This window comes from Brachyistius frenatus, unplaced genomic scaffold (genome assembly GCF_029030835.1).
Source record: "Brachyistius frenatus isolate BFR_SWC_R1_liver_20210118 unplaced genomic scaffold, ASM2903083v1 Contig_243, whole genome shotgun sequence".
Lineage (NCBI taxonomy): Eukaryota > Metazoa > Chordata > Actinopteri > Embiotocidae > Brachyistius > Brachyistius frenatus.
Genome location: NW_027210842.1, coordinates 100,780 through 116,956, shown reverse-complemented (window position 1 = coordinate 116,956; position 16,177 = coordinate 100,780). Strand labels below are relative to the sequence as shown.

Here is a 16,177-nt window from a genome sequence, read left to right as displayed (position 1 = left end):
GGCAGTAACAGTGTCTTAAAACAGGAGGATTCAGAGATGGAGCCTGAAGAGCGAACGCCGGAATAAAATGGAGCTGGCACTGCTGGATGGAGGGAAGAAGAACAACATGGAGGAGAAACAAAGGAAGGAAGACAACAGAATGAATGATGGTCTCAGCAGGACTCAGCTAGTCCTTCCTGATGTCTGTCAGCTCCAGATGGCATCTCTTATCCTTACTAGTTGTTTCAGCAGGTTTTTAGTGCTGACTCAGCACATCTGATAACTCCCAGAAAGCACTTGCTTACATTTGCTTCTGTTGTCAGTCAAAGTAAATGTAAAGGTTGAATGTTGGACTAAAGATGAGTGTTTTAGAGAGCTGATGACAGATATGAGTTATGATGACTCACCCAGCATATCAATATCAAGCAGTTTATTTAAACAGGTTTATTTAAAGCAGTTAAAAGTACAAAGTTAGAGAAAAATATTAAAACTACTCATAGAAGAAAACAAGGCCCTGCTCTTAAAGACAAAAACACAAAAAGAAAAGCATTTTAAAACTATGATCTCTGTTACATTACTTTACATCACAGCAATTCTTTATTTATTTCATGAGATCATCTTCAAGAACCTGTAGAAACAGAAACAGTGAAAGTAAAGTCAAAACATTTTTTTTAATATATATTATACATTTTTGTCCAATAATCTGTAAAGTAATAATCTCGAAGAGTTTCATTTTAATAAATTATAAAATAAAGGACTTGCTTGTGGTGACATCTGTGTAAAAAAAAAAAAAAAAAAAAAAAAAATCACAAGCAGCACAAAAGGTGAGTTCTTAAACTCACCTATGGAAACAGTTACTATGGAAACAAAGAAAAGATCGACGATTGCAGATGATTAAACTGCAAATCCAAAGAAAAATAACACAGTTTGGATCTCTGTGAAGAGTCCAAAGAACAGAACTGCAATTACTGTTTATTGTCATAGGTGGCGCCAAAGACAACAAAATGGAGATCGTTGAGATGGGGTCGCTGTTTAAGGCTCTTCATTTTTAAAACGAATTGCTTACCTGCACAGTGGCCATTCTTCACCGTGAAGCCATTACCACACTGCAAAAAAGGAATATAACAATAGTGTTATTTAAACCAAATATGTTCTGATTTTACAGACAAAAACATGGTGGAAACAGTAATTGTATTGCATTTTGCTGTAAAATAGTTTTTAATGAAACTGAAATGACCAAAGAGGGAGAGATAAAGATGTTGGATGTTAAGTTCATGAGGTGACTGCAGAGATCTCCTGGAACAAGACACATGTTCATAGTTCATGGCGTGGTGTACCTGCGTGTCGTTGGCGAGCTCAGACTCCTCCCCTGCTTTGGGAAAGACCACCTCCACCACAGAGTTCATTTCACCCGCCTGAAGAGGTCGAGTGATGGTGGTGCCGTCGGGCCAGGACACCTCCAGAACCTTCACCTCGTCACTTCCTGGGAATAAAAGGTAAAAAACTGACTGAGCATCTCACAAGATCAACTTTTAAAAAGACATCACAGGATTTTACGTTAAAGGTACAGTTTGTTATTTTTCTTGCAGAGAACGAGATGAGAAGACCGACAGTGGGATCAATCTTCTCATCCAACTCTTGGCAATATCATCAAATAAGCTCATGTCCGAAAATATTCATCTATTCCTGCTAATCGAGCGTCAACAGTGACGTCACACATCGGTCTGTGAACTAACACGAATGACTCGATTTCCCAGGACAGTAGGCACACCCACATATGTTGGAAACCTGACTGCACCACAGGCCTGTCAATCAAATGCGGCTTTTTGAAGCCTAATAGCTAATGAATGATGTAATTATTTCCAGGTGGATCATCAGAAAACTGCTCAGAATGAGTGACTTTAACGAACGACATCATAACGACTTGTGGGAAAAATCCATTGACTTTGGATTTGATGAGAGAAGTTGAATGGGAGTCTATGGAGCCGGAGGCTTTTTGGAGCCGACCTCTAGTGGCACTCGCTGGTATTGCAGCTGAAGACACTTTTGGATCAGAACCATTTTACAGACCTGAAGCTACGAACTCTTTTGTATATTTATTCTGTGCTACAAACAGCCTCCAATAATAATAACAATAATAATAATAACAATAATTATAATAATAATAATAATAATGGAAACAGTGTATATTTATATTATTTTTATTCTGTTCACTTCTGATGTGTCCCGTCCTCTTTTAGTATAAACGAACTTACCTAAACCGAAGTGGGCGACCGGCTCCATCTCACACAGGTACCCGGAGCCGCCGTCGATGATGCGTGTGTGAGCTCCGCTCTGATTGGTGAACGCTGTGACTTTAGAGCCGCGTGCAAAAGCACCAAACTGGGTACGAGGAACGACCCGCAGCCAGTTATTGGATGAACCCTGAAAACAAGGAAGACGAGGAAGACGAGTGAGCTGGTGGGAAGTCAGAGCCAGTCCTCATAAACATACACAACACACACACACACACACACACACACACACACACACACACACACACACACACACACACACACACACACACACACACACACACACCTGTGTGACCTTGAACACAGAGAGGGGCTGCGCTACGTTCTCTCCGTGTGACAGCAGCAGCTCCAGCTGTCCGTCTCCGTCCACGTCCGTCACAGCGCCACCTGTCAGGAACACACAGAACTTTCACTGCACTGTGTTCCAGACACACAGCTCCATCATAATGACATCCTGAGAATAAACGGGATGAGAACGTGTCGGACCGGTTCCTCTCCCCTGCGGCTCGGCAGCATCTCCCACATGCAGCTCCTGGATCAGCGGGTCGGAACCAGAACCAGCTCTCCTCGACACCCTGCGAACCAACACAAGCTGCTAAAACATTATATTATTATCCATGAATGAGATGCATCTCACCGGATTGCATGTATATACACTGCTCCAAAAAATAAAGGGAACACTTAAACAACTCAATGTAACTCCAATCAATCCCACTTCTGTGAAATCAACGTGTCCAGTTCGGATCAACACTGATTGAGGATCAGTTTCACCTGCTGTTGTACAAATGGAACAAACAGGTGGAAATGAGGCAATTATCAAGACAACCCTATAAAGGAACGGTTCTGCAGGTGGTGACCACAGACCGTTTCTCTGTCCTCGTCCTTTCTGGATGATCGTTGGTCCCTTTTGCATTTTGCCAGTGTCCTCACCACTAGAGGGAGCATGAGGTGTCTCCAACCCACAGAAGTTGTTCAGGTAGTGCAGCTCATCCAGGATGGCACATCAATGCACACTGTGGCAAGAAGGTTTGCTGTGTCTGTCAGCACAGTGTCAAGAGGACGGAGGACATACCGGGAGACGGGCCGGTCCACCAGGAGACGTGGAGGGGGGCGTAGGAGGACAACAACCCGGCAGCGGGACCGCTATCTGCTCCTTTGTGCAAGGAGGAGCAGGAGGAGCGCTGCCAGAGCCCTACAAAATGACCTCCAGCAGGCCACTAATGTGCATGTTTCTGCTCAAACTGTCAGAAACAGACTCCATGAGGACGGTACGAGGGCCCGACGTCCACAAGTGGGGTCTGTGCTCACAGCCCGACACCGTGCGGGGAGACCGGACTTTACCGGAGAACACCGAGATCGGCAGCTTCTCCGTCGGCGCCCTGCGGTCTTCACGGACGAGAGCAGGTTCACACTGAGCACATGTGACAGACGTGACGGAGTCTGGAGACGCCGTGGAGAACGTTCTGCTGCCTGCAACATCCTCCAGCGGGACCGGTTCGGCGGCGGGTCAGCGACGGTCTGGGGAGGCGTTTCTTCGGAGGGCAGCGCAGCCCTCCGTGTGCTAGCCAGAGGTACCCTGACTGCCATTAGGTCCCGGGATAAGATCCTCAGACCCGTTGAAGACCATCTGCTGGTGCAGCGGGTCCTGGGTTCTTCTGATGCAGGACAATGCTCGGCCTCATGTGGCTGGAGTGTGTCAGCGGTTCCTGCACGATGAAGGCATCGACGCTACGGACCGGCCCGCCCGTCCCCCAGACCTGAATCCAGTCCAGCACATCCGGGACATCGCGTCTCGTTCCATCCGCCGACGCCACGTCCACCACAGACTGTCCAGGAGTGGACCGATGCTTTGATCCGGGTCTGGGAGGAGATCCCTCAGGAGAACATCCGTGGTCTCATCAGGAGCATGCCCAGGCGTTGTAGGGAGTGATACAGGCACGTGGAGGACACACACACTACTGAGACTCATTTGGACTTGTCTTCAGGAATCTCCACAGAAGTTGGATCAGCCTGTGATCTGATTTTTCCACTTTTATTTGGAGTATGATTCTGAATCCAGACCTTCATGGATGATGATTTTGATTTCCATTGATCATTCTGATGTTATTTTGTTCTCAACACATTCCACTATGTAATGAATCAAGATTTGAACTGGAAGATTTCATTCATTGAGATCTAGGATGTGTTGTTTAAGTGTTCCCTTTATTTTTTTGAGCAGTGTATTTAACCTGAACAACCTGTTTGAGGCGTGGCCTCTGTATATGTATAACTTGAACAGCCTGTTGGGGGCGTGGCCTCTATATGTATAACTTGAACAGCATGTTGGGGGCGTGGCCTCTGTATATGTATAACCTGAACAGCCTGTTGGGGGCGTGGCCTCTGTAGGCGATATTGTTGAAGAACACCTCCAGCTCGCTATCGTTGTCAAAATCGGCAGCGATGACGGTGCGAACGGGTGATGGAGCGGCAAATCCTCCGCTAGCAACATTCTGCACAGGACAGCACCCAATTATTATATAATCAATAATCAAGCAATCATTTTACATAATCATTTGATTGGTTCAAATAGATCTGTTTAAAAACAGCTGCATAAAGTAGAACAACAAAAGTTTTTCCATCTCTTATTTCTTGTTGTTTTCCACTTTTGGAGTTTCTGTTTCTATAGTTTATAACCTGAGGAGAGAATGAGCTCCTCCTACTGGACATCTCAGCACTTCACCTATAATATTTTTAATTTCCACATTTTAATGAGCATCTGTTCACATTAACATGATGAACATTATGAAACACCAAAGCACAAAAAGTCTGTTCTTATTCACAAGATTTTATTGATAAAACTTGTGTAATAATAACACAATAAAATAATTCTATCATTAATCGCTAAACTTGTGTGACTGTGACTTCCTGAACTTTTAAACCTTCTCCTTCTTTAAGGTGTTTGCTTCATTTCTCTTTTCTCACCCTGAACGTGGCGTCGCGGGTCTGCAGAAAGAGTCGGTGTGGCCCGTTCCAGTTCCCGTACACGATGTCGGTCTTTCCGTCACCATTGAAGTCAGCCAGGGCAACTCCTCTGCCGTGCTGGTACCGGTCCGCCACACCTGACAGACGGCACCATGTTAAACCCACCAGAACCTCTACAACCCACCAGAACTTCTACAACCCACCAGAACTTCTACAACCCACAGAACTTCTACAACCCACCAGAACTTCTAAAACCCACAGAACTTCTACAACCCACCAGAACCTCTACAACCCACCAGAACTTCTACAACCCACAGAACCTCTACAACCCACAGAACTTCTACAACCCACCAGAACCTCTACAACCCACCAGAACCCCTACAACCTGAAGTGAGTGTATGTGTTGTGTATTTCTCACCGGCCTGTGTTGCCTTGTCAACAAATGTCCCATCTCCGTTGTTCTTGAACAAGAAGTTGGGTCCATTCTCGTTGTCACAGAACACATCGGACCGGGTTTGACTCAGAATCGGACCGACAACCACACCGCGACCACCTGCACAACAACACAACTGTGGAGGCTTCGCTTGTTTCCACCAAAGTCAAACCATGAAAACACTCTCAGTCGGCCACTGTGACCCCTGACCCCTGACCTGTGAACCTGTTGACCCCGACCTGGGCAGCAACGTCAGACAGAGCGATGACGCCGCTGGTGACATCACTGGCAGCCTCGTCCATTTCTAAGAGAGCGTGAGGTCCGACGGCGCCGCTGGCATAGTTGGCCACGTAGACGGAGTAGCGGCCGGTTCCCTGCACAACAGGAAGGTTTGTCAGATTGACCGTGATTGGCTGAGAGAACAGGAGCCGTGATTGGCAGGAAATCGACTGAATAAAGTTCCCTGACCTTTCTGTCGATGCATGCGACTGAACGTCCCGCCAGGAGATGAGCGACTCCTCGACGCACGTTGAGCTCGTCACTGAGAAGATCCTCAAAACGACCGTTACGGAACTTGAAGAGTTTGTCTGAATATGAAGCTTTTCCTGCACAAGAAGGAAGAAAATATAAAGCTTACTGAAAGGAGTGAAAGGAGCAGAACCAGGAGCTGGTTCTGGGTTTTATTTACCAGAACCAGGAGTTGGTTCTGGGTTTTATTTACCAGAACCAGGAGTTGGTTCTGGGTTTTATTTACCAGAACCGGAGCTGGTTCTGGGTTTTATTTACCAGAGTAGGCGTTGTTGGTGTTGAGGAAGTAGATCTCTTCTCGTCCGTCTCCGTCCACATCGCAGGCGGTGACTCCGATAGCGTTTCCATCTCGGTCCCTCAGCGCGTAGAACGGAGACTTACTGTCATCGATAGCGATGTTTACCAGCCGGTTGTGAGTGCGGTCGTACTTCAGAACCAGATTGGGCCCGTTGTACCTGAGACAGAACATGACCCGTTTAAAACAAACATCTAAATGTGCGTCTTTAATGATTTTAAAACTCACCCTGCTACCACCACCTCCAGGTCACCGTCCCCGTCCACGTCAGTCACCGCCATCCCATAGTTGAGCTGAGTGGGGTTGTGCACACCATCAGGAGGAAGCATCGTCTGTGTGACTACCTGCAGCATGGGTGGAGTTGTCTGGGCAAGGGGTGGAGTCATCTGTGTGCAGGATGGATGCCACAACGCGGCCAAGAGGAGCAGCACACCTGAACGCCACATCACTGCAACCTGCCGGACACAGAAGCAGACGGGTTCATGAAGGTCCTTCAGCATCACACTTCTCATTTTACTGGGAAACTGCATCAAAAAGATAAATCAGTTTTAGAGGATATTTAAACAATGTGTACATAAACAAGATCATGTAAAAGGATTCAACAATCATTGAATTAGCTGAATATCTGCTGGTTGGGACAAAACAGAAATGAGGCAGAACCTTTCAGGAAACACTCATTGACATGTTTCCCCATTTTCTGGACATTTTAAAATGCAATCAACTCATTCATTTCTTGGAAAATTTTGAAAGAATAACTGATCATGAACAAAATCTGTCATTTGCAGCCCTAAAGAAGGAATAACTAGCCAGAGGACAGATTATGTTTTAAAAGTGTAGAATGATTCTCTCCTAATCCACCGATAAATAGGTTTTTTTTTTACTCCTCATTTTAAGAAAGTCTTTTTAAATTCTTGAAAATTATGATTCGTGCAGTTACAGTATGCACAAATATCTGTTATTAACGGTGTTATTGATATTTTCTGACTTTTTCTAGAAAATAAAAAATGATGCAAAAAATGAATCTTTAACTTGCTTTAACTCGTAAGTGACAGACATAAAAAAATATGTATTTTAATAGAACCCTGTTCTTCATAGTAAGCAGGAGTTTATAGTGTCTTACCAGGTCAGCTGATCAGAGTCCGCTGCTCCGGGATGTTTCACCTTAAACAATTTAGGATTTACAAAACAGCTTGTGTAACGTGAGAATCCTGACCAATCAGAATGGTCCGGATGTTAACCAATGTCGGACCTGTGTTCGTGTGCGCATGTCTCTTGAGAAACTGGGTTCCGTCTGTTTGTAGTTGCCGTTATATCAACGGATTACATCGATAGCATAGAAATAACACGTTGATAAAACTTAACGAACTCCAAAGATTAGCATTCAGCCAATAAACAAACTCGTCCCGAAATAACCGTAATTTTTGCTCAAATTCGTTCAACTGCAGCGCCATACAAGAACATCATCTCCCATGATGCTTTGCGTTGATCTACTGTTGCGTCATCAGTGCGACGAAAATCTGTTGTTAAACAAACCAAAGACGGGTAAGCCGAGAGAGCAAATCTATCTTCTATTATTATGATTGAACCGTTTGAATGAAAACAAATGAACAGAATTATATTCAAGTTAAGTCGCTTTTACTTCTATATTTATTTAATGAAGGATTATTGCAGCTTCACGAGAGGAAGATTAGAAGATTGCTAAATCGGTTAGCTAACAGTAGCTCGTGGTAAAAATGTAACTGAGGAATAAGCGAGTTGAATCTGCTCTAGAAAGATATAACTGATAATGATTTATTAATGATGATCCGTCGTTAAGCCTGGTGAAAGTCTGTTAACGCTTTGTGGGTGAATGTTGCTCCAGATGTTTTGGTGACATCGCTTAACCATGGAGGGGGACCAGCCCGAGCAAGACTGTGCTCCGACCCAGCTGACGGCCACAAAGAGTCAGCCTCTGTCCGTCCCCAAACCACGAGCCCACGCCCCCAAAGACAAAGCTCCGCCTCAGGGAGGCGTGAAACCGAGACCCAGGCCGCGCTACTCCGACAAGGCCCGCAAGAACGCCAGGAACAGGAAGGACAAGGCCGGAACTGATGGAGGAGGACCTGATGGAGGAGGACATGAAGGCCAGACCCAGAACCAGGAGTCTGGCCTGAAGGAGGAGCGACTGCAGGGTGCAGAGGTGGTCGGTATCGGGCAGCCGGACTCAACGAAGGTGGAGGAGGAGACAGACGAGACGGAGGAGACGGAGGAGGAGAGCTGGGACACCTTGTTCAATGATGACGGAGACTGTTTGGATCCACATCTGCTAGAAGAGGTGACAGTTGGTGAACATTACTAGTTGGTCATGGTTACTGGAAAACTAGTTGGTCATAGTTACTAGAAGAAGTAGTTGGTCATGGTTACTAGAAGAACTAGTTGGTCATAGTTAGTAGAAGAACTAGTTGGTCATAGTTACTGGAAAACTAGTTGGTCATGGTTACTAGAAGAACTAGTTGGTCATAGTTAGTAGAAGAACTAGTTGGTCATGGTTACTAGGGAACTAGTTGGTCATAGTTACTGGAAAACTAGTTGGTCATAGTTACTAGAAGTAGTTGGTCGTAGTTACTAGAAGAACTAGTTGATCATAGTTACTAGAAGAGCTAGTTGGTCATGGTTACTAGAGAACTAGTTGGTCATAGTTACTAGAATAACGAGGTGGTCACAGTTACTAGAGAACTAGTTGGTCACAGTGACTAGAATAACGAGTTGGTCACAGTTACTGGAGAACTAGTTGGTCATAGTTACTAGAGAACTATTTGGTCACGGTTACTAGAGAACTAGTTGGTCACAGTTACTAGAATAATGAGTTGGTCACAGTTACTGGAGAACTAGTTGGTCATAGTTATTAGAGAACTAGTTGGTCAGTTACTACAAGAACTAGTTGGACATAGTTACTAGAGAACTAGTTGGTCACAGTTACTAGAATAACGAGTTGGTCACAGTTACTAGAGAACTAGTTGGTCACGGTTACTAGAGAACTAATTGGTCACAGTTACTAGAATAACGAGTTGGTCACAGTTACTCGAATAAATTGGTTACAGTTACTAGGTAGGTAGGTAGGTAGGTATATACTTTATTAATCCCCGAGGGGAAATTTTTTCGCCACAACAGCATACATACAGGAGCAAAATAGAAACAATAGAATAAAATAATAATAGAATAGAATAATATAATAGAAAAGCAATAAAATAAAAAATATAAATATAAAATATAAAATGCACAGTACATACAGTATATATACAGTACATTAAATATCTATATATATTATATACAACAAACCAATAAACACAGTCAACATATATATATATATATATATATATATACGGTACAGTATATATCTATATATATAATATACATATAATATACAAGCAAGAAACCAAGAAACACAGTCAACAGTGTTTTTGTACTGTGATGGATTTTGCCAGAGGTGAGTTATTGTAAAGTCTTATGGCAGTGGGCAGGAATGGATGATCTCCTGTATCTGGAATGATCTCCTGTATCTGTCCTTGTGACAGCGGAGCTGGAGGAATCTTTTAGAGAAAGTGCTCCGCTGTCCCTGCAGCAGGTGGTTGAGAGGGTGGACAGGATTATCCAAGATGGACAATAGTTTGATCAGCGTCCTCCTCTCCACCACCTTTTCCAGACTATCTAGTTTGTAGCCGATGATGGAGCCGGCCTTCTTAACCAGCTTGTTGAGTTTGTTGGTGTCACCGGCTCCAATGCTGCTCCCCCAGCAGACCCCAGCGAAGTACAAAGCACTGGCCACAACAGACTGGTAGAACATCTCCAACATCTCGCTGCACACATTGAAGGATCGAAGTTTCCTCAGAAAAAAGAGTCGACTCATCACCTTCTTGTAGACAGCATTGATGTTGGTCTTCCATTTCAGTCTGTTGTCGATGGACACACCCAGGTACTTGTACTCCACCACCATGTCCACCTCCTCTCCCAGAACTCTCAGCGGTTGTGGAGCCGTCGTCTTCCTCCTGAAGTCGACCACCAACTAGAGAACTAGTTGGTCACGGTTACTAGATAACGAGTTGGTCACAGTTAAGAACTAGTTGGTCACAGTTACTAGGGAACTAGACAGTCAAAGTTACTAAAAGAACTAATTGGTCACAGTTACTCGAGAAGTAGTTGATCACGGTTACTACAGAACTAGTCGGTCACAGCTACTGGAATAACTAGTTGGTTACAGTTACTAGAGAACTAGTTGGTCACGGTTACTAGAGAACTAGTTGGTCACAGTTACCTTAAGAACTAGTTGGTCATAGTTACCAGAATAACTAGTTGGTCATAGTTACTAGAGAACTAGTTGGTCAAAGTTACTAAAAGAACTAGTTGGTCACCGTTACTGGAGAACTACTTGTCTCTACTTGTCTTTATTTATCTCTACCTGTCTCTACCTGTTCCTACTTGTCTCTACTTGGCTCTACCCGTCCCTACCTATCTCTACCTGTCTCTGCTTGTCCTACAGCTGGCGGTGAAAGAAGGTAGAAAGAAGGAGTCCATTCAGGAGTCCCGGTTCGACTACTACAACATGGAGCGAGATGATGAGGACGACGTCGACCTCAGCGAGGAGGATCTTTCTCATATCGTGGAGATTTACGACTTACCTGCAGATTTCAAGACAGAAGACCTTCTCAAGTTGTTTCAGTCCTACCAGTATGTAGACTTCCTGGATACAGCTTCCATTCATAAGCATGCTTCAGTCTTCTTGTTGGAGATGAATCCTAAGTAACACAATGTGATGGTGTTTCTAATTTATGGTTTTATCTGCTTTGTATAAACGTTAGAATCCATTGAAGCATGAAATCGTTACTTCAGAAGAAATCTGCCTTCATTAGGAAGATTAATGACAACAAAGTGTGAAGATGATTGTTTGAAGACACGGTGAAACACTGAGGATCAGTCCTTTAATGGGGTCCTATAGAAATAATATATATGATGAACAGGAGTCCGTTGTTATGACATATTTACTACTTTCCGTTTTCAGACAGAGAGGCTTCGACATTAAGTGGATCGATGACACGCGAGCCCTCGGCCTCTTCTGCAGCCCCATTGCAGGTGAGTAGAGCTCTGCTTCTACCTGAAGCTGAACACAGGACAGGATGTTGAGCAGTCAATCACATCGCTGGGACACTTTTCTTTTCAAATATTGTAAGGAAAAGTGTTTCAGTAAAGAGGACCAGTGGACATGAACTCAACATTGTGAACATGAATTAGGTGTTTGCTCCCGGACTTTAAAATCTTCTGTTTCTTTGTTCATTGTCTGTGTAAATAAATCTTTTGGACTTCATCTTCCAGCTGTAATCAGACACTGACTGGTGCAACGTGTTCATGTTCTTCTTCAGCCCGCGAAGCTCTCAGGTCCAAACATCCACTGATGAAGCTGCGACCTCTCTCCAGGTCCTCCTCCGCCACCAAGGCCAAAGCCCGCAGCTGCTCAGGTAACTTACCTGACTGACCTGTCTGGTTTCAGCGTTGTTCGTCACCTTATGTTTTCTATTGAGCAAAATGGGGGATGTTTTCAAGAATACTTCCAAGAAGGTTTTCTATATAGAAATTACCTTAATTTTTTCACTGGCATACAAGATGCAGAAAATGGGAATGAACTCAAATGGAATCAGTTCTGAGAGGGTTTAAGTGTTTCAGTTGCTTCCTGTTTTAATGTTGATGTTGAGCTCCCAGATCTGAGAAATAGTTCTCTGTGATTCAGGGTGTCGGTTTGAGACTGTTAGCTGGTCTTATTACAGACATGAATCTCAAACTGTATCCTTCCCATTTAAACACTAATATGATCCTCTCGTCTCCAGACGACCTCCTTCCTGCTAAGGAGAGACCTCAGACGAGTGCAGCGCTCGCTCGGCAGCTTGTGATCGGTGCTCTCGGTGTGAAGAGCAACCAGACGAAGGAGCAGCGAGAGGCCGAGAGGAGGAAACTCCAGGAGGCAAAAGGTACATTGTACAAGCCATGTTTATGACTGTGGTCTTTTCATCAGCAGGACACTCCAAACATGTTTCATTCTCCAAGAGTCTTATTTCTTCTCGGCTGGGCTCCATTAGTAGTAAATACAGGCTGATCAGAGACCAGTCCTTATGTTGGCTGGGCTGTTGCTCTAGTGCAGGATGTGGAGCAGGAAGTCAACCCTGAAATAAGAAATCACTCAAATACGTAACAGCCCTCACCTATTCGTCCCAGTGTTTGCATCACCAGGTTTCACCACTAGTGGGAGCTGTTCTCATACTTTACAGCAGAACATGGAAAGTTCAGGTCCATGGTTTGTTGAGCAGAACAGCTCTATAATCAGTGCAGCAGATGGAACATAAGTATATAGGCCCAGAAAACCACAGCTGGCTGTCCACTGAACAGTCAGTCCAGGAAGTCCAGCTGCAAGTATAGAAAAGTAAAAACCATCTCCTTTGTTCTCAGTGTACTCTTTATTTAAGATCACAACACGCACAGCAACAGAAGCCACATATGCACACAGTGTTTCACTCCACAGACAATAATATAAATCTTTCGAGCAGCGAATCTCCTTCTTCATGTGCTGAACTTCGTGTTTGTGATTTGTTATTCAGATCAGAAGCGCCTGGCAGCCAAGCAGAGGGACGACGCGTGGGAGGGGAAGTGACCGGATGTACACATGTTGATGTTTTTTTAGATTCCTTGATTCAGCAGAGGCTTTTAACTTTTCAGTTTCTTCTCCTCTTCTGTTTTCCTCTGCCGGCCACTCCTTCCTACCACCAACCTTCCCACAAATGGACTCCCTCTGTTTTTTTTTTTTCCATCTTCCTGCCGCAGTCCATCACCAGCTGCTGCTGAAGGTCTCAGAGTTCTGAAATGAGAGCGTCTACTGTTCCCTCACCTTTACCTTCAGACCGTGTCCGTGCAGGACGGCGTCAACACCGACGGACCCCCCGTACCCATTCACACCCACGGACCCCCCGTACCCGTTCACACCCACGGACCCCCCGTACCCGTTCACACCCACGGACCCCCCGTACCCATTCACACCCACGGACCCCCCGTACCCGTTCACACCCACGGACCCCCTGTACCCGTTCACACCCACGGACCCCCCGTACCCGTTAATACCCACGGACCCCCCGTACCCGTTCACACACACGGACCCCCCCGTACCCGTTAATACCCACGGACCCCCCGTACCCGTTCACACACACGGACCCCCCCGTAACCGCTGATACCCACGGACCCCCCGTACCCGTTCACACCCACGGACCCCCCGTACCCGCTGATACCCACGGACCCCCCGTACCTGCTGATACCCACGGACCCCCCGTACCCGTTCACACCCACGGACCCCCCGTACCCGTTGATACCCACGGACCCCCCGTACCTGCTGATACCCACGGACCCCCGTACCCGTTCACACCCACGGACCCCCCGTACCCGCTGATACCCACGGACCCCCCGTACCTGCTGATACCCACGGACCCCCCGTACCCGTTAATACCCACGGACCCCCCGTACCCGTTAATACCCACGGACCCCCCGTACCCGTTCACACCCACTGACTTTTTAACTGTATAATTTAAAGGTCCCATATTGTATAAATTTAGTTTAAAATGATAAAGCAGGTCTAGGTGCTATATGAATACTGTGAAGTGACAGAAGGTGCAGTAGACAGTCTGTATTCATCAACTGGGCTGTTTGGACTTCTGTAAGTTTGTTATGTCATAAACTCATGGTCATGTCATGGGTCAGTCCCCAGTACTGCCCACTGTCCAACCTTTTATGTGAAAGAAAACCTGCAGTTGGCCTGGCCGGTCGTTACTCAGAATAGAGTGAGCCAATCAGAAGAGAGGGTTTGAGACAGAAAACAGGCTGTTGTTGGTAGAACTCCAGAAAACCGCTTTTTCCAAAGAAGACGTGTGTCTCCTTTGGATATCAACACTACAAATAAAAGAGCAGGACAGGTTGAAATATGGGACCTTTAAATTCAGCCATGATGATGCAGTCCATCACTGTGTATGAAATCATTGTTGAGATTCACATGTTTGAGTGCTTGAATTAAAAGTTGTGTCATTTTGAAAAAGGCTGCATTATTTACAGTTTAAGGCTCCGTTTTGAACTTTGAAACCTTCATGTCAGGCGTTTGAACCGACACCCTCATGTTAAAATCAGAGCAGCTGCTGTTCTGGTCCAGGAGGAAGTCTGTTCGAACCTAAAGTGTGTTTTAATGACAGGAGTCCTTTGTCCAGACAGAAGTGATGATGATGTTCTCAAACATTTAACTATGCTATATATTTCCCAAAACACCACAAAGAGCATCATTATTACTGTTTCTGTAGCTAGTACATCATTTGAATATGACGTCCTGGAAAACAAAGAATATGGGTATTTAATTGTCAGATGTGCTGTGTGGGCTGTGAACTGAAATGAGTAACATGATTGAATAAATGAAAAAAAGGTCCTATTTCAGCTGGGTTCTGGTGATACATTTCCACTCCAGCATTACATGATGTTTTGATGGAGAAAACTCAGTAACACTTGTTGTTTTACCGCAAATCTTTCAAACTGCTTTAATGTAAGAAAATGAGACTTTATTCCTGGAGAGTTGAGATTTATTACTTTTTTTCACCAGAGAAACAAAGAAGGAAAACTTTATTTCATTTAACTTTCATCCTCAAGTTCCGTTTCCCAATTCATCTTTTATAATTCAGCCTCCTCACACACATCTTCTGTGACAGCAGCAGGCAGCCGCCTCCTTTGCGGCTCCGCCTCCTCCATGGCTCCGCCCAGTTGACCACAGACCATGTAGCACTGTGGCTCGTTCACCTCCGCAGCCAATAATTACACCACTTTCAGCCAGCTGGGAGAAAGCTACAAATTTATAATTTGTTCTTTGTGAACTTTGAATGTAACTAAAAAAATGCTGCTAACTTTTGGCCTCGTTAGCCGGTCAGTTAGTTTAAATGTTAAAATGGCGACTCAGCAGATCACTGTGTACCTAAATGCTGAAAAATATCGATGCTGAAAATATGATGTTGCTTGCAATCAATTATTTCATCAAATTATCTGTGATGTTCAACCCTGCTAAATATCCATATCGGTTTTAGAGCAGTATGCTTTAATACGTTTTGTAACAGTTCAGCTCATTGGCTGCAGGCGGCGCTGTGCCATGTGGCTCCTTGTGGGCTGATTGAAGTGAAGAGGCGTCATTACACCTTTAGTTCTTCCTGAATCAGCATTTCTAAATGAGCATTGATAAACTCATACTCATCCGGATAGTCTTTGTTTCCAAAGATGTTTTTCTGCAGCAGCATCAGTGGATTCAGCATTTTGTCAGTTTGTTGTCAACAGTTGTAGGTAGGTAGGTAGGTAGGTAGGTAGGTATATACTTTATTAATCCCCGAGGGGAAATTTTTTTGCCACAGCAGCATACATACAGGAGCAATAATAGAAACAATAGAATAAAATAATAATAGAATAGAATAATGTAATAGAAAAGCAATAAAATAAAAAATATAAATATAAAATATAAAATGCACAGTACATACAGTATATATACAGTACATTAAATATATATATTATATACAACAAACCAATAAACACAGTCAACATATATATCTATATATATATACATACGGTACAGTATATATCTATACATATAATATACATATA

At 44.4% G+C, this 16,177-nt stretch overlaps 2 protein-coding genes across 2 annotated transcripts; one reads left to right on the top strand and one right to left on the bottom strand.

Moving 5' to 3' along the window:
• Positions 1–394: 394 nt before the first annotated feature.
• On the bottom strand, positions 395–7,686 carry crtac1a (cartilage acidic protein 1a). Its single transcript, XM_069720574.1, has 14 exons — positions 7,611–7,686; positions 6,719–6,945; positions 6,454–6,650; positions 6,136–6,272; positions 5,885–6,041; positions 5,653–5,787; positions 5,235–5,371; positions 4,626–4,762; positions 2,760–2,848; positions 2,560–2,660; positions 2,235–2,403; positions 1,317–1,462; positions 1,046–1,085; positions 395–607 (listed from the first exon to the last, which is right to left on the bottom strand). The coding sequence occupies exons 2-14, from the start codon at positions 6,934–6,936 to the stop codon at positions 600–602; spliced, it is 1,671 nt and encodes a 556-aa protein (XP_069576675.1). The 5' UTR covers positions 6,937–6,945; positions 7,611–7,686; the 3' UTR covers positions 395–599.
• Positions 7,687–7,932: 246 nt separating this feature from the next.
• On the top strand, positions 7,933–13,658 carry r3hcc1l (R3H domain and coiled-coil containing 1-like). The gene is made up of 7 exons (XM_069720575.1): positions 7,933–8,032; positions 8,352–8,804; positions 11,007–11,194; positions 11,526–11,596; positions 11,884–11,979; positions 12,346–12,486; positions 13,111–13,658. Exons 2-7 carry the CDS (start codon positions 8,376–8,378, stop codon positions 13,161–13,163), a joined length of 978 nt encoding a protein of 325 aa, XP_069576676.1. The 5' UTR covers positions 7,933–8,032; positions 8,352–8,375; the 3' UTR covers positions 13,164–13,658.
• Positions 13,659–16,177: the final 2,519 nt, after the last annotated feature.

What these genes read in the sequence shown, in the direction of transcription:
- crtac1a (XM_069720574.1), bottom strand. Translation starts at nt 6,936, where the DNA reads ATGTGGCGTTCAGGTGTGCTGCTCCTCTTGGCCGCGTTGTGGCATCCA. An exon ending in CACCAACAACGCCTACTCTG is followed by an intron (nt 6,273 to 6,453) that starts GTAAATAAAACC and finishes CTTCTTGTGCAG; the next exon opens with GAAAAGCTTCATATTCAGAC. An exon ending in CTGTGTTCAAGGTCACACAG is followed by an intron (nt 2,404 to 2,559) that starts GTGTGTGTGTGT and finishes CCTTGTTTTCAG; the next exon opens with GGTTCATCCAATAACTGGCT.
- r3hcc1l (XM_069720575.1), top strand. Translation starts at nt 8,376, where the DNA reads ATGGAGGGGGACCAGCCCGAGCAAGACTGTGCTCCGACCCAGCTGACG. An exon ending in ATCCACATCTGCTAGAAGAG is followed by an intron (nt 8,805 to 11,006) that starts GTGACAGTTGGT and finishes CTTGTCCTACAG; the next exon opens with CTGGCGGTGAAAGAAGGTAG. An exon ending in AAGTTGTTTCAGTCCTACCA is followed by an intron (nt 11,195 to 11,525) that starts GTATGTAGACTT and finishes TTCCGTTTTCAG; the next exon opens with ACAGAGAGGCTTCGACATTA.